The sequence below is a fragment of the Pyrus communis genome, chromosome 10, assembly GCF_963583255.1.
Source record: "Pyrus communis chromosome 10, drPyrComm1.1, whole genome shotgun sequence".
Taxonomy (NCBI): Eukaryota; Viridiplantae; Streptophyta; class Magnoliopsida; order Rosales; family Rosaceae; genus Pyrus; species Pyrus communis.
Window position 1 is genome coordinate 20,317,474 of NC_084812.1, and position 18,940 is coordinate 20,336,413.

The 18,940-nt window shown below is 36.5% G+C and overlaps 1 protein-coding gene across 1 annotated transcript; it reads right to left on the minus strand.

Moving 5' to 3' along the window:
• Positions 1-2,593: 2,593 nt before the first annotated feature.
• LOC137747116 (chromo domain protein LHP1-like) lies at positions 2,594-7,034 on the minus strand. Its single transcript, XM_068487126.1, has 6 exons — positions 6,580-7,034; positions 6,313-6,338; positions 5,885-5,971; positions 4,812-5,603; positions 3,072-3,132; positions 2,594-2,939 (listed from the first exon to the last, which is right to left on the minus strand). The coding sequence occupies exons 1-6, from the start codon at positions 6,934-6,936 to the stop codon at positions 2,892-2,894; spliced, it is 1,371 nt and encodes a 456-aa protein (XP_068343227.1). The 5' UTR covers positions 6,937-7,034; the 3' UTR covers positions 2,594-2,891.
• Between the last annotated feature and the right edge of the window lie 11,906 nt (positions 7,035-18,940).

Below are 18,940 nucleotides of genomic sequence, written 5' to 3' on the forward strand. Positions count from 1 at the left end.
CAATAAATTAATACTAGGATTAAGGTAAAATATATATTATAATATCTTTTCTTTTTTGTCAAATATATAGTATAATATCGACTTATCAAAAAAACAAATCTAATTACACATGAACGTAAAATTAAAGGAAAGACAAACATGGAAATTGGGTTTAGGTGGCAAGGTGGGTGGGAGGGAAGATGAAGGAGGAAGGCTCGGAGGAGGGAGAGAAAATATCCAGAACTTATCAAGATAATTATTATAGCAGTTTTCAGGAAAACTGTAGAAGGCAAATGGCTTAAATTCTTCCATGAATTGCCACTCAATCATATTTCTCTTCTTTCTCTCACTGAAACTTTTACATGCATTGCATAATTTGTTGCCTAACGATTATTATTTATAATTTAACCTTTGGATCATATTCATCTTACATTCTGGTATCATGGATTTTGTTGCTTTTGTCTTGTTTTGCATTGGAAAGGATCTATCATTTCACCTATATATCGTAATATTTTTGGTTTTATGAAAACTAAAATAGTGATCGTAATCTATTCAATTAAATGTTAAATACTTATCTACTAGTGTTTAATAAGGTACTTATAATTACTTTATTCTAAATCATTGGATCCAACGATTGATAAAACAAAAACTCAAAAGAATGCAAGTAGTAAACATTACTATTCCAAGTTCCGATATAACTCGAGAGAGGGCAAGTGGTGGATTGCCTAAGTGAATAAAGTCTGCCTCTTTAATCTACTACGTCCCAAGTTCAAACACTCTCGAGTCCCCTTAGTCTAACTTAAAATAGTAATATCGCTTGTAATAAAAGAGATAGAGACAGACAGAGAGAGATGTGTGAATGTGCTACCAAAAGCATATGCAATGAGCTTTATCATACAACACAAGCAAAGCTGTTGCTGGTCTCACACCAGATGAAATAGAACAAGGAAGAGTACAAGTAGAAGAAACGATCCCACTCCGAACCCGAGCCCGTCACCACCGTGTTCCGAGGTACTCGTGTGATGAACCTCGGGGGATGACATCTGAAACGATGGAAAAAATGAAGCAAGAACGTGCACAACCAGTAAAACTAAGAGAAGAAGAAGCATCACAAAAGCAAAGGTGGTTCTCCGCTCTGTCTCTGCACCTATTTGGAACACAGACACTGAGATTTCCAGGAGGGATATTATGGTAGGTCTGCAGACGATCAAACCCAATGCACCCACCAATAGAGAAGGTACAAGTGGCGACGGCCCTCTGCTGCTCATTGCAAAGCTCAGTTGGCAGTTGCTCTATCTCTAGCTTCTAGCGGGTGCAGAAAGCACTTTCCGGTGGGTGCAGAAAGCAAAAAACTAAGTTACTCAGAGCAAAGGAGGGGAGTGATTTATAAGAGGGGAAAGGGTTGTTTGTTAGTAGCAGTTGGAGATAACTTCTAAATACGATCGTTCTTTCTTTTTGGTTGCACGTTTGATGGTTGTTGAGCGATGCCAACGTCTCTACAGGAATCCTTATTCTTCTATTATTGTAATTTTCTCACGAGAGATTTTTCAGTTTGACTATCAACCCGTCAGTTAATCTTACTAATTTTTTCATGTTATAATACTGTTTATTAACATTATACCTGAAGGCTATTAAATATTAACCAACACATCCACTATATTATAAAATATATATTAATAACGCAATGCGACTATGTGACTGTCGAGCCTAAAAGGGTTTTTTTTTAAGTAAAGGATATAGCAAGTCTAGGCAGCCAACCACGGGCATTTTCTGCATGACCATTTCTTCTTTAGGAAACAGCTTCTTATTATATTTTCTTTTTTCGATGCCTTCAAGAAAGGGTGTTTTCGTGAAATAGACGATGACAGCACCAACGAGAAATTCAAGATTCATGCAACTGAAATCTTGAAACGGATAAATAGAGGAAATTGTAAAAATAATCTCTTACTTTAATTCAAATGGAATAACAGTTATTTAAAGAGGTAATTGTAAAAATAATCTTTTACTTTAATCCAAATGGAGTAACGGTTATTTAATTAAAAATTTATGATTATTAGTTCCTTAACTCATCAAAACGTGCAGTTATGATCATTTTCATCAATTCTTTTAGAACTTTCATCAACGCTGTTAGAACTTTGGTCAAAATGAGTCACGTAACATACACGTGAGGCTGAATCAAGTGAAAAATACAAAAAATCAAATGAGAAAAAATTATAGTAATAATCACTCAACTTTAACGCAATTAGAGCAATAGTTCCTTAACTTTAACCCAATTGTCGCAATGATCCTTCCAATATAACATTTTGTCAAAATTCTACCGGAGTTGATGAAAGGAAACATAGTTGCACCGTTTAATGAGTTTAGGAGCCAATGATGAATTAGTTATGGATTTTTAGTTGAAAAACCATTAGTCCAATTGGATTAAAACTATGGAATCATTGCTACAATTTTTTCGGATAAATATTTCTGAGATTTTTTTAGTATAGATTTTATCAGTTAAATCTTCAGGGGAAAGTATACAATGATCAATATCTAATGGTTAAGGATTTCGGAGAACAGAAACTCCGGAGCACCATATTAGTTCAAATCATCACATAATTCAACAGCGAAAAAGCGAGCGAGAAAGATCCAGATACTATTGACCAATAAAATAAAATAAAGCGGATCCAGGTACAACAAATCTCACTTTACCTAATACAGTAAATACTGTGGTCAATGAAGGAGAGAGACAAGAGAGCAACAAGTCCATCAGCTACTGGTATATTGACTGAGTTCACCAAACTTAACTACATTTGCTAACCTGCACTTTCATCCAAACTCCGACAAGTCCGAATTTCCGACGCTGTGTACATCTGACAACAAAGATGATGCAGATCTAGCTATCATGTTGCATCCTCCATTTAAACCTTGAATTAAAATGTAGGACTGTATCGGAGATGTTGCTCGTAAAAATCGATCAACTGGAAAAGAAGAGAGAGATTAGCAGAAGTACAAATGATGATATCAAAGACGAGTCAATAATCGTTAGCTACTTAAAGGCACTGAAATGTTGTCAAGATAGAATGTTATCATTTTGAGCAATAATCACTTACCAGAAGCGGATGATTAACCTTGAGAGACTTGTTGTCCACTATCACTTCAGATCCGTCGGACCTTTAACAAGGCAAACCACGAATAAAAATGTTATAAAGCATGTGAAGAGAACCATGTGATCCAGACTTAGGCCGGATCTGTAGCAATTGAAGAGCAGAATTAATTACAACTTCCTATACTTAGAGAATATATGTTCATCCATCGAGAAGAAACTAGACTTTCCACATTACATCTACATAAAATTACAATTAAACATCATCAGGTCTTGGGTTCGACTGGTGCAGGACCAGATAATTCTTGCTAGAGAAAAACCCCAACAGGTATGTTGTCCATCTTAGCATGCCAAAACTTTTACATCAATTCGTTCAGGAAGCTCATATCTACCTTACAGAAATGCAGATCCATGTGATCCGAAAATGGGAACAAAACATGGTAGTCGCTAATCACTATGCATTGAAGCGCAAGAAGGTGAGATTTATCATGAACCATAGAAATCAATAACTAGAATTTGGAACTTGACAAGGCAGTACAAGTAGAAGCTTTTCTATTGTAGCCTCCTTTCATCTCAAAATGTCCTAATTTATAAAGGACTACTCCTAAGTACTAAAAATAAAAGGTAAGCGAGCAAAAAGGAATTTTTAGATCACCCAAGTTAATGTCAGAATTGTAATGTACCACATTTGGATAAGAGAGACCCCAAATTAAAATTATCTAGGGAGGTACTTTAGTAATGTTAAAGAAAGCAATACATTACTGAAAAGTCCATTATCAGTTCTCAGAGGATTTAACTTTCAAGCCGACCAATTTCTCCAACAAGGGTCATAAAAAGATTGCCTAACCCATAAAATTACTTGTAGGCTTAGGCAGTTAATGCACCAACATGTCTAAACATAAAAATCACACAGATACTCAACTATTGTACTTTGTACAAGTTATCACAAGGAGACTAGGAAACAAGTCATCTTTTCCTGCATTTTAGTCTTAAGGATGCAACTTTAACCATACACATGTAAAACAAATTGTCTTAAAACCATAAGATCAACCAACATTTGAAGAAATCTCAAAGTTATAGCTTGACATAAATATTTTGCCCATGCAATGACTATTGAACTGCTCAGACTACGAAGCCATCAGAGATGCAGCTACACTGATGCCATGTATCACTGCTCCTAAGCAAATATGCTACTCAAGAACTTTTATTAAGAAAACTAGAAAACATTCTAGCTTCAACTACAAAGGGGGTGATACCAGTCAAGGGATTCTTATGCACAGCATTCCTCTATCTAAGATATTTGAGATACTGTATTCGGGCATGCACTTACAAGCCATATAAATGTATGAAAAGAAAAAAAAAAAATTATTTATAGATGATAGTCACAAAACTGTATGACTACACCAGAATCGTTCTTTTAACCGAATGCATGGCATCTTTAGATGAATCATATCGGAGGGAAGAAAATAGTTACTGAAATTCCAGTAGTACCTAACTAACTAACTAACATGTAGCATTGTTAGGAATAACCCAGTCAAATGTTTATTATTAAGGATAGCAATCTACCTCTGATGGAGCATGCATTTTCCTTTCATGAAACAGAAGGGGGGAAAAAAGGAACTAATGGAGTATGTATCTTTTATTTAACCTATTCAATAAACATACTATTCATAAATCTGGTCAGAATATATTCTTAAATTCATTTTCAGCAACGGAAAAGAATTGTAAATTGAAGTTTAAGACAAACCTCATTGCCTTAAAGGTGACTAACACATCCTGGACGTCGTTTGACACTGAAGTTGAGTATCCTATTGGTTTTATTATCTTGGTGATACGTATTGCATTTCTGGATTCATCAATCTTATTCCTGCGACTTGAATTTCCCCCAGCATAATCAAGATTTTCTGCCCCTGATTGACTACCTCTACCACCATATCTAACACTGACTCTGGTTGTTGCATTTGGTGTAGCACCCAGTTCGGACACTTGTGACTCTTGTTTAAACCTCTTCACAGAACTGGACTTCCTTCTCTTAGCTCCAGTGCTGCGATTGCTCTGTACTGGTTCTGCACAATCAACCTTGGAAAGACCATCTGTAGGGCCATTAACTTCTGGAGCCTTTGCTTCTTGGAAAGGTACAGAAACTTTATCCCAATTGACAACATTAGTAAACGTTGTTGCTCTGAGCTCACTAAGCTTTGGATCATCCTCATTTTCCTCTCTCCTTCCACCATTTTGTTGAGAAGTATTTGAACAGCCATTCTCAGCATTAACTTTCTTGGTTGCTTCAATATTGTTGACATGCCCATCATTCTCTCCGTCATGAGCTAAAACCACTGGCTGTTGAGGGGGAGAAAGACCAACAAGTTTCGAGCAGTTGAGAGCAGTGGAGGACAGAGCTTTATCCACGATGCCGATTTCCACATCTGTCATATTGTAGATAGGAATAGGATCACTAGAACGCTGCTGCCTCTTCTTGGGTTGAGAAAGTGGAGTCCCTTGCTTTCTCTTGCGCTTCCGATGCCTTCCAGTTCGCAAGCTTTATAAACGACATAAGAAAAACTTATATTAAAGGATTAGTTTATGTGATATTTGTAAACTTTGTAGCAGACATAAGAATAACTACATAAAAATATAAAGTTTTTTATTTTTGAGAAAAAACTACTAGCAAAAAATGAACCCAATCAACTCAATCTTAAACGATCTAGTTTCTACGATTTTTATAAACTTAAACACAGTCAAAAGTTATGGTCCTTTCACCCAAGTTTTCTGAAACAAAATGAATAACTATGGGAAGATAGAAAACCAAACAAAATATACCTTTCTTCAAAGGCCTCAACAACATCAGCAATTGACTGGAGATTGTCTAAGGGTTCCCATGTATTGGCAGTCTCTGGCCAACCACGCCTGTATAAGCAAATAGCAAATAAATACACCAAATCAATTAACAGGTGAAGCAGATTATATGGAGATACTTATATCAAATTTCAAGTTTGGGATTTTAGAAAACATAAGTGTTTGCGGGTTTATTTACATATTACTATATAGGATTGGTTTATTGGTCTAAGAATGTCTACTATATACAGATAGGCCTTAAATTTCTCCCCTCCTCCTTCCGCTGCCCTATCTATTTTCCATCTTCAGCACCAACAGGACTTCGATTTGATTCAATGTAACTAAGCAGTGTACGTGCGCGTAAATTAAGTTAAACAGCGACAACAAAAAAGGATAAGAAAGAGGTTACGCACCATTTGATGAGGTACTGGAGCTCACCCTATATCGTTGGTTTTGCAACATACACAAATGAAAACACAAAGCACTCAGTAGTAAGTTTAATTTAAGTAAGCAAACATATACACCCATCATTTCTTACCAAAACTCAAATTTAAACAGCAAAAATAAAAATTACCCAATTCATTTCTCACAGGCAAAGTTCAAATGGTAACAAATTAGCACCAAAAAAAATTTGAGTACATAAATGTAAAAACAAAAAATTTGGGGGCAGCGAGTAGTACCTTTCGAACCCTTTTCCGGCGAATCGCTTCGATTTCGTAGAAGCCGTCATCAAGCTTGTTACGCTCTCTATTTTCGTCATCAGCGCCAGCCTCAACGTCCCCGTCGCCACCTCCCTCATCGTCAGCGTCCTCTTCAGCTTCGCCGTCGCCGTCGCCATCGCCATCTTCTTGGGTAGCTTGAGGTTCCTCCTGATGCTCTTGCTCTTGAGCGGCGGCAGAAGCTTGCTGTTGGTGAAGAGCAAAAGAGGCGTCGGGGTGGTCGTTGCCGGCGTCCCGAACAAGAACAGCACCGGCAGCAGGCATTGCCTCCTTCCAATTGTTGTCCCAAATCTCCCTTCTTCCTACCTTGGTTCTCATTTGTGCTACTATCTCTCTCTCTTGTTTCTCTCTCTAGAGTGTTCAGCCCCAATTCCCCCCAAATACGTAAACCTGACTCCCACTTCCTTTTCAAGCGTTTTTCCTACCCTTATTTCTCTCTCCTCTTCTCTCTCTAGTCCGCCTCTATCTTTCTTAACAATTTCAATTTCTACGATTTAATGCTATATTTGTTAGGAATTATTATTGATACTTCAAAAATCTTATCTTATAAATTAAATTTTTTATATTTAGAAAGAAAAATACAATTATGAGGAGTGTAAAATGAAATTTTTGAAATGCTAATAACACTTTCCAATCTGGTAATTAAAATTCTATTATTGGGTAACGTGTCAATGTCTGATTGCTTTAAATTTGAATTGTTTTTCAATTTATTTTGTAATTAATATGGGACTTGTTAAAATATGGACGGACTCGTAATTCGGTAAACATATTTCTTAAATAAATTTGGTGACCTAATATTAATTTTTTTAGTTATGTTAGGTAAATTAAATTTGTTAATAAAATTCGTAAATTAAATAATATGTTACAAATAAATAAAAACACATCAATCAATTTTTAAGTAATAATTCAATTATTAACTTTTATATTATTTAGTTTACAAAGTTAATCTCCTAATATTACCCCTTTTGTGAAAAAATAAAAAAAATAAATTACATTATCACATTGAATTCCATACCATAGTTGGTATTTGGCATTTGCTCAATTCGAAAAAAATAATGTTTACTTCTCAACTATATTTTAAAATTTCTTTTCTAGAACAAAACTATATTGCCGCATTGAATTCAGTGCCATAATTTGTCACATCCCGGCCCGGGTGGGACCACTTTCCGGGCCCGACTCCACTACCGTAGCACGATATTGTCCGCTTTGGGCTTACCATTCCCTCACGGTTTTGTTTTTGGGAACTCACGAGCAACTTCCCAGTGGGTCACCCATCATGGGATTGCTCTAGCACCCTTCTCGCTTAACTTCGAAGTTCCTACGGAACCCGAAGCCAGTGAGCTCCCAAAAGGCCTCGTGCTAGGTAAGGATGAGAATATACATTTAAGGATCACTCCCCTGGGCGACGTGGGATGTTACATAATTGGTATTCCGATGCAATAATGTATGTACATCATGTGTTATAAGAGTTGAGGGAAAAGTTAGGTTATTCAGCGTTTTTTATTCCGTATTTTAGACAAATGATGGCGTTTATAGTGATAGGAGTTGACAATTATACTATTGCCCATAAGGCCAAAGTTCGACTATGGACTTATTCAATACAGCTTTTAAGAGTTGAATTTGGATTCTATTAAAGTTTTAGGCACTTAAGGTGTTCGGTACGTAAAAATCCAAAATCAAGTTTGGCCAAAATCTAAAATCCCAAGGATTTTTTAGTGGAAAATGGCTTAAATTGGAAATCCACTTAGTTCTTTGATGAAAGTTTCACTATGCCAAAAATACCATCTTCAATCTAAAGTAACGGTTTAGTGGTGACGCTTGTTGAGTCCATAAGACCAAAGTTCGACAATATATCGCCTATTATATTCCCTTTATTTAAAAAAAAATTATTAATTTATGAAATAGCGTTAAACTCCACATTATATATGCTAAAACTCAATTTCCGTCCAACACTGTTTATCTACAGTGTGAGGGCGGAAATGTCCTCAGTGTCCTTGGTTTTTGCCTTTTGGCATCGTTTTCCCCCTTTTCTACATTGAAATCTCGACTGTGCCCATGCTGGGTAGGTGTTTTCGAGTGGCCGAATTGCCCTTTATCTTTTTTCTTTTTTTTTTTTTTTTTTTGCTTGTTTTTTGTCTTTGCTGCAGGGAAAAGGTCGGGATTGTCCATGCCAAGTGTCGATCATCGTGGGTTGCTTTTTTGGGGCCGTGTTGTATTATTTTCTTTCCGTTTCTTATTTGAGTCGGTCGTTGTCTTTCGCTCTCAGGTTCTCTTTTCCCTTGTTCTCGACTGTCTGCTTCGGTTTGGCGCACTTTTATGTTTTCTCCTTCTCAGCCATGCTTTTCTGCAGTTCACACCTATTCCTTCATCGGAGAACCTTGCAATGCGTGTGTTTTTTTTTTTCAGATTTTTATCTTAGTTTTTAGATTGTGCGTGAGGTATTTTTTTAGATTTTTATCTTAGTTTCGAAAATGAGTTTTCTTCTGTTGCATTTAAAGATATTTAGGGTTGGTTGGTTTTTTGGGTGTGTGGTCTAATTTTGTTGACGTTGTCCGTTTAGGCCATGGGTTCGAATAGATTTTAGGGTTTTAAGCTGTTGGAAAAGTCAGTGGATGTGCATAGAGAGGTACGAGTGTGTGATTTGCTGAAGCAGAGGTTAGGGAAAGAGAGAAAGGGATAGAAGAAGCGTGGTTGCAGACGAACGTTTGGCGATACGATTCTTTTAATCAGTTAACGATTTAAACAAACTGTTAAGGGTGTATAGTTTTGAGAGTGTGCCATTTTTTTCATGTGAGACCGTTGGCGCTGATTAATGAATCAATTTTGTATTTTTGCGGGGTATTGTTGTGTGAGATTATCGTTATGTTATCGTGTTTAGGTTATGATTATCGTTATGCACTGTTATAAATCATTGTTTAATTATATTAATCAAAGATTGAGACAATGACAATTAACTTAGCAGATAAAGCTTATGTTCCCATGCTTTTTTACATGTTACAGAGTAAAACTTAAATATGTTATTGTCGACAAAATGTATACATCAATCATCTGTTACCTGTTTTATTTTTTGTCAACTTTTTTGTTTCTTGACTTGTGTTCGGCATGTAACAAATTCTGTGTTACTTTTTTTCCCTTTTTTCTTTTTTTTTTTTTTTAGCCGTAATGTAATGTGAAGCAATATGCGGTCTAGGGCTGTACATTAGATGTTGACCATGATGTTATGGCATAAAAAATTGAAGTCGGTGGATGCTATGAAATCATTGATTTTCGGATTGTTAGAATTAGGAGACAATATAGAGTGGTACCGCATGAAACTCAGGTTTTGTTCACCACGAAAACAGCGTTCCGAAAATTGGCAAGTGTGTTTCCACCCATCCCTCGGCATCAATTTTTTCTGCAAGATTATAACATGCTTTAACAGAGTTGACATCCTTACAGATACTGTTAATGTCTATCTGCATGTGCATGGATTAAAGCGTGTTTACATTTACTTTCTAAAATGGATTTTAATAATCTGCCTGTGTTTATCTTTTAAATGATAAGATGTCATTGGTCGTATAAGCTTTGTGCAGCGCTTGAAACCAAAATAGATTAATCAGGGGATTGTGTACATTGTGATGTGCTTATTCAAAATATAAGGTTATTTTTCACTTCTTATCGTTGGTATTATAAATTGTTTTCAATGTTTGTTGCTTTGCTGCTATAAAAAATTAAAAATTTATTTGTCTTTTCTTTTATCAACATGAAAGAAGAACTGATGGTTACATTGTGGGCAGACGTTGCTGGGGCTTTTTCTTCTTTGTCAACATAGACGTTTGTAGGACTTTATTATGTTTCTTTGCTGCAGTTTGTCATTATATGTTTCCCTCCTTCCTGGCGAATTAATTTGCAAACATCTGAACATATTAGTGATCAATGAGGTACCGTTTGGTACGTGGGACAGGACAGAACAGAGGGGGATAAGGCGTTCCGTCTCAAGTTTGGTGCGCCTAAAACGGGTGGAACGAGCTATTCCACGGGACGAGTTTTGGGTGAATTTTCGTTTCACCTCACCCCCTGAAACGACTCGTTCCACATCCGTGGAACACAAAATTATAACCTCTCTGTCTCCTTCTTCCTCCTTGTTTCCATCCGAGGGCATCTTTGCTCCCACTCCGTTCCGTTCGGTCATGTCCCGTCCCGTCTCGTCCCATTCCGTTCCATCCCGTCCCGTCTGCATACCAAACGATACCTGACTGCTATTAATCACTTTCTTACTTTATTTCCTTTTTTATTCAGCTATATGTGTTAGGCTGATTTAAGCATGGTTGGTTTTTTATTAACAATTAGAAAATAATTAAAATTATGTTGTGAATAAATTAGTTGTTTTGAAATAGACCGCATGATAAAACTGATTGTGCCATCGCTTTGTTAAAAGTTTTAAAAAATGAAGATTATATTCACACCCTAAATTACTTCTCTCACATTTTTTTATTTTTTTAATATTTTTCTATCAAGGATTAGTGGTGTGTAGAAAATATTAAAAAATTAAAAAAATGTGAAAGAAGTAATTTGAGATGTGTGAATATAATATCTTTTAAAAAAAAAAGAGCTTTTGTGTAATGCAGATCGTCTTTTAATATAATTAAAAAAAACTTCGAATTGTATGCATCGGGATGTGTGTTTCGTTTTTTTAACTTTGTTAATATAATTAACGTTGTTTATTAATCCTTTCTGTGTGTTTCGTTTTTTAACTTTGTTAATATAATTAACGTTGTTTATTAATCCTTTCTCTGTGTTTTTTACACTGTGATTCCAATGCACAAATAAAATCGTTTTGAATATTACTGGTTCGTTGTTTTTTTTCATTGATCCAAACATCCCGGAAGTGAATCTGTATGAGTCAATGTGAGTATATTTCTGATTGTTAAAACAAAATAACACTGTATTAATTGTTTTTAGTTGAGAACAGTTGGTATTTTTTTAATTGTTGAACCGGTGTGATGTTTTGAATCCTGCAGGTTTTCCAATTGTGAAGAAGCTCTAAAAATACTGCCTCCCTCTTCAAAGCAAAAGCTGAAAGTTTGCAAACTGCTAAAAAGTTACAATTGATGAATTGACTTTTTTGGATTCAGATTTGCACAAAGACCTAATTTTCCTTTTTTATATTTTCTTAAAATCTTGCAATTGGATTTTTATGTTTTTAATAAAAGTAAATTATCTGATTGTTCTAACTATAACGAATGTGTAACAAAACATATTACAAGATGATATGTTTCTGTGTAGAGCATCTGTGAAAAAAATACATTTCAGTTTCTTCTAGTTGGCAGTTTCAATGCATGAACATTGCACGTAATCCCACTAGGACTCATTCTAAACCTAACCAAGATTACAACACACAGAAGTGACAATCCGTCAATGCCATCAATCCATAGCTTTATAATTACCAATGGTTGTCTCCACAAAGACCGATGCACACACTTTAGTATACTAACAGCCAAATGAATCCTGATTGTATAAACACCATTCACACTATCAAGTTGCTTTAAGAATTATACGTGTTTAAGAAGAAAACATATCAATTACATAGAATTCCCTTTCAGAATTCGGAATAATGTAATGTCGAATGAAGAACTTCCAACTAAAATTCTCCAAAGTTTTTCACATTTTTTGAATCATGAATAACCCTCCAACTCAAATTAAGAAATTGAAACACTTGACAAGCCCCAATTTTCATAGAACAAAGAATGAACACATCTATCACTACATTAATCATGGATTTAATTTTTGCATATTTTGATCCCAAAAGGTAATTAGTGATTCACAGAAAAAAAAAAAAAATCAAAAAAGGTCAAAATTTTCAATATATTGGGTAATATTAACCAACATTCAACACAATCATAAATAAAAAAATGGAAGAATAACATAGAGGCTTTGAATCACTAAAGTGTGATCAGGCGGCTGTGGAGTTCTGCAGGTGAGGAAGAGAGGAAGGCAGCTATGAAGCTTTTGATCATATATAAAAAATGGAAGAATAACATAGAGGTTTTGAATTACTTGAGTGTGATTAGGCGGCTATGGAGTTCTGCAGGTGAGGAAGAGGCAAGGGTAGCTATGGAGCTTTTGAATTGTGTTAGAACACAAGAAAGAAAGATAAGAAGTGACATTTTCGTTTTGACTTTGGGAGACGAAGCTAGGTGTCGTGCAAAACTGTTTTGCGCAACGTATGTGAACGTCGTCACGCAAAATAGCTTTGCATGACACATACACACCCGTTGCGCAATGTTGGGCAAAAAGGCAGTAGAAGTCTCGGTTTGGCGCCAAAAACTTGCACTACGCATGGACTGCATTGCACAAAATGGTTTTGCACAACGAAAGATTCGTCGCACAAAGTTGGGAAAAAATCTTGGTTTGGCCCCAAAAACTTGTGCGACGCATAGGACACATCACATGAAGCTGTTTTGTGCGATGGCGGTGCACATTCGTCGTGCAAAACTACTTTGCACAACGGAGTGCTTCGTTGCGTAAAATATCCTAGTGCGACGATTTGCTGTTAACGTTGTGCAAACTGACCTTGGGCAACGCAATTTGCTACATCGCGTAAATATGTTTTTGTACTAGGGAGTGAACTATCAGAGTAAAGAAATAAAAGTAATACACTTTTAATTGTCTGAAATTTAAAGGATTTTACATACAATCAAAATCAACAATATAATGATCAAAAGGAAATATTTATTCATTACACCCCAATTTAAAAAGAGTTCTATGTGGAAAGGGATTCCTACAAGTTTGTTTACAATGGTCATTTGAACCACATTTTGAACTTTCCCTAGTTGATTTTTTTCCTCCACATGATGGGATCCTTTCAACTTTGCAGCTACCATATCTTCTTCATGTAATTGGTGGTAGGACAATTCTTTCACTTACATCATCATTTACTATTTGCTCGGTTTGATCGTCAATTGGCCATATAGCATCTGCATATGCAATGATCAAAGAATTTGTCATATAATAATAGGAACACATAATATAACATAAAAAATATCGACTTTAATAATTATTCAACGGAAGAAGAAACTAAAAAATCCATTTACTAGTCAAGTTACAACCAAAACGTAAATTTTGTTGTGACATATGTTCTAATACATATTGTGATTGTGTAAATCCTTAGTAGAGATAGATTAGGAATCCTTTGGGATTTAGAAGATTTTTCCTAATAGACTTTGTATTACTTGGACAGCAAATTTCTCTCCTCCTTATTAGTATAAATAAAGGCATAATGACTGGTGAATTAACACATAATTCCTCAAGTCCATTCTCCACTATTTTTCTCTCTATGTCACACCCCTCAGTAAATTATAGGCCATAACAAATTCCTTTGTTTTCATATATTTTACTAAAAAATAATGATCGACTACACCATTCAAATTCTCAGCAACAGGGACAATCCCCATGTTGGAAAAAATATATATTTTCGACTTTGTTCCCTAAAGGCCTTTTTACATTTTTCAATCTACCCAACTTAGATATGGCAAAAATTTTCCATGCTTATTCAATATATAATTGAATGGTAAAACTTTTCCATGCTTTTTTAGTACAATCGAATAGACATGAATGTGTTCTTTTTTATTATATTGAAAACGCATGACAAAATTTTTACAGTCAACTACAAATTGTTGAATATTAAATTTGAGGGTAAATGTCTACTTAAGTGAGATTTTGGATATATTTGAAAGTTTTTATAAAAATTGATATTTTTGAAATTAGGAATTAATATTTGGCTATATTTGATAAATACCCAACACTTTATAGTTGCTTTTATTCATGAAAATAAACTGTTTGGTTCAAATTCCTTCACATCATAATAATCTTACGGTGGCTTTCGTCATTAAGTTCAGCTCGTGACGTCATCTTATGATTGGGTCACATGGTCAATTTAGTGGCAGCTAGCATATTACAGCCTCGTAATTTGTGTTATTAGGGTTGGGGTGTGTCACATGTGTTGTAGTTGTCATCCACCGAAGGCTGTAACATAAGGATTGTGCCAGGCTAGCCCACTGATGGAGGTAGAGAGGATGATTCAGGTTTTCCCATTTAGGGTTTGAAGTCATGCTTGGTTTGGTTGGATTCTCTCCTTCGTTATCTCCCATGGCTGCGTAGGTTAGGGTTTGTGTTTGTGTTTCGTTGACTCTTCTAGATCAGTGCTCTGGTGCCATTAAGAAAATTGAGATATAATAGAATTGATATTGTTATTCAATTCACACTGCTAGTGTTATAGATTTATATATCTGTTACATATCAAGATCCTACTCTAATGCCTACAATTGTGCATTCATGAATACAAATATAAGGAAACAAATAACTACTTATCAATCTGTTTGGACCCGATTTTACACTATCGGCCCGAGCAATCGAGACCGTTGAATGAGCAAAATTTTAGACCATTGAAGGACAAAATGGTTGAAATAATTTTCAATTATTATTGAGAAATAATAATGTGATTTTAATCATGATATTATCTCTTAGTAATATATTAAATTATTTAAACCTAATATTTGTCTAAATCCCAATTAATTTGAATGATGGTGGAATATTGGGATATGCACGGCGTCAGATAATGAAGCAAGCATGTCAGTTCAAATTGATTTGGATGTCTGGCAGTGGACGTGTAGATTGAAATAGCTTGGAGTGGAGATCAGCATTTGGGATTTGATGATCTTAAAATCATGGTCTTGGATAATGATAAGATAAGGAACATAGGTAGACTAGGTCTTTTTTGCATGATGATGGATGTTGTCAGATGGGTTTAAAAGCTACTGATGGAGTTTTGATGATAAAAGCCTAAGTGGGCTAGGTTTCTTGTGAGATGTGATAAACCTAACTTTTATTAGGTTTGAAAAGTCAAAGGAAAAATCTCACTGATCAAATTAAAGGATATGCCTCGGTTTCTGATGCGGATCAAGTTCCGTTCCACAAATTAAAGTTGTAGTTGGACTCTACAAAATTATATGGCCGTGCCCAGTAGAAGATATGAATGCTATAAATACAGAGGCAGTGGCAACGAGAAGAGCACCTCTAATTCAACACACAACTGGCCTGCGCAAACCTTTTAAACATCTTGAGATTTTTTTTTTTTTCCGCCAACACACCTTCAGTTTGGATAAACAACACTGTTATCGTAGAATCAGCCAACCAAGGAGCACATTCAGTTTGGCCGTAGAATCAGCCAACCAAGGAGCACATTCAGTTTGGATAAACAGCACTGCGTCGAGGCCAACTGGTTACCTATCCAAGTCTCGGTTGAGAAGGGTTTCCTAATCCTTATTGGTAGAGGTCATCTTATTAGCCTTCTCAGCGAAGTAAGGTGTTACGAGTTACGACATTTGGCGCATTAAACGCCGAGTGATTTTAGATACTCACAAGTAAGTTTCAGAGTTCAGCATTCTGAAGCCCGAACCACATTTACCATCAAGACATACATGTACTTGTGTCCATATAGTTTGGTGTCGATTCGACGTGCTTATACTCTTACAAATATAATCACTATGACCGAATCCGGCGCCGACGATTCGTGAACTTCTCAGAACTAGCAGCCTTGTCTTCAGGCTTGAGAACCTAAAGGCCGAGACGTTTCCTTCTTCGGTTGCAGTTGCAAGATCAAGAAGTCAACAACGCAACATCAACAAATTTTACTCCTCGGCAAAGCTCGGCCGACGAGTTGGCACACCTCGCATCAACCGAATGACGTAGTTAACTCATTAGTTACTCAGCCTGCACACCATGTGGGCTTTGTAATTTTTAGGGTCAACATTTTGGCACGCCCAGTAGGACCTAGTGCTAAAACTACGAAGTTCACATGATAGATCAAGATGTCAATCCGACTCCATTTAGCCGATTGCATGAGTTTCTTGTGCAATTAAAAAGAAGCAGTGAGGAGGGTACAAAACGCCTTGAGGAGAATAGAAAATGCCTATTGCAGGTGAGGAATCATGATTTGTTTCCAAGTTATGTCAGAATATCACTGGGGAAGAGACAAAAGTTTTTATTAAGGCTGAGCTCGGACAATTCGTTGAGGTATACTTTCCAAGTAATATATGTGCCCACCAAGCATATATAGCCAACTACATGTTCCTCGGCCATTATAAGACCCCCTGATGTCCTCGGCCACGATGTTGTTCCTCAACCACTTTTATTAGTTGTGTCCGTACATATGCTAGCCAAGGTGGTTTGTCAATAACGGATACTCAGGAAATTGCTAAGCTGGGCACAAGGCCTGTTTATTTTTAAGCCTCGCCGAAGAAGAATATTCGATGACTAATTTCCTTAACCATTCAGCTTACGAGTTGAAGCTCAAGGAAACTGGGGGGCAATGTTTGGACCCAATTTTACACTATCGGCCCGAGCAATCGAGATCGTTGAATGAGCAGAATTTTAGACCATTGAAGGACAAAATGGTTCAAATAATTTTCAATTATTATTGAGAAATAATATTGTGATTTTAATCATGATATTATCTCTTAGTAATATATTAAATTATTTAAACCTAATATTTGTCTAAATCCCAATTAATTTGAATGATGATGGAATATTGGGATATGCACGGCGTCAGATAATGAAACAAGTAGTTCAATTCAAATTGATTTGGATGTCTGGCAGTGGACGTGTAGATTGAAATAGCTTGGAGTGGAGCTCAGCATTTAGGATTTGATGATCTTAAAATCATGGTCTTGGATAATGATGAGATAAAGAACCTAGGTAGACTAGGCCTTTTTTGCATGATGATGGATGTTGTCAGATGGGTTTAAAAGCTACTGATGGAGTTTTGATGATAAAAAGCCTAGGTGGGCTAGGTTTCTTATAAGATGTGATAAACTTAACTTTTATTAGGTTTGCAAAGTCAAAGGAAAAATCCCACAGATCAAATTAAAGGGTATGCCTTGGTTTCTGATTCAGATCAAGTTCAGTTCCGCGAATTAGAGTTGTAGTTGGACTTTACAAAATTATATGGCCGTGCCCAGTAGAAGATATGAATGCTATAAATACAGAGGCAGTGGCAACGAGAAGAGCACCTCTAATTCAACACACAACTGCCCTGCGCAAACCTCTCAAACATCTTGAGATTTTTTTTTTTTTTTCCACCAACACACCTTCAGTTTGGATAAACAGCACTGTGAAGGCAACCGGCAAACACCTTTAGTTTGGATAAACAACACTATTACCGTAGAATCATCCGACCAAGGAGTACCTTCAGTTTGGATAAACAGCACTGCGTCGAGGCCGACTGGTTACCTATCCAAGTCTCAATCAAGAAGGGTTTCCAAATCCTTATTAGCAGAGGTCATCTTATTAGCCTTCTCGCGCGAATTAAGGTGTTACGAGTTACGACATTCGACGCATTGAACGCCGAGTGATTTTATGATTGAATACTCACAAGTAAGTTTCAAAGTTCGGCATTCTAATGCCCGAACCACATTTACCATCAAGACATACATCTCCTTTGAGTACTTGTGTCCATATAGTCTGGTGTCAATTAGACGTGCTTATACTCTTACAAATATAATCACTATGATCGAATCCGGCGCCGGCGATTCGTGAACTTCGTAGAACTAGTAGCCTTGTCTTTAGGCTCGAGAACCCAAAGGCCGAGACGTGTTCCTTCCTTGATCGCAATTGCAAGATCAAGAAGTCAGCAACACACTTAACGTAACATCAACAAATTTTACTCATCGGCCAAGCTCGGCTGACGAGTTGGCACGCCCTGCATCAACCGAAGGACGTAGGTAGCTCATTAGTTACTCGGCCTGCACGCCACGTAGGCTTTGTAATTTTTAGGGTCAACACAATCACAATAATTGACGCTGATTTTTGGGCATGCTTTCCTTTAACATTAAATCCCTAAATCTAGCAAAACCTAAATGCCTAAAATCGTAAATATAGAAAATCACGTAGTTGAGGAGAGATACATGGTGTTTAACAATCTCACCGGCATTGATGGGGTGGTCGGGACGGGAAGGTTTGGGAGGAGGTGATGGTGATGGTGGTCACAACTTGCAAATCACCAGAGAGAGGGATGATGGAATGTTGATGGTTGTCGAGTTGAGGTTCGAGGAATGGTCAGGTCCAAGACGGGCAGATGAGTACATATAAAAATGGTCAAGTCCAACCCTTGGGCGAGTCACCTTTTCGCAGTGACGTCGCATCTTGAATGAATAGGAGAGACGAGAAAGTGGAAGAAAAGAGCAAGTGAGTCTAAGTGAGAAAAGATTCAATGGTGGAGTGGAGTTGTGATTAAATTCAATGGTAGAAATGGTCCGGGTCAAGCCCCCATGTCAACTGATTTTTT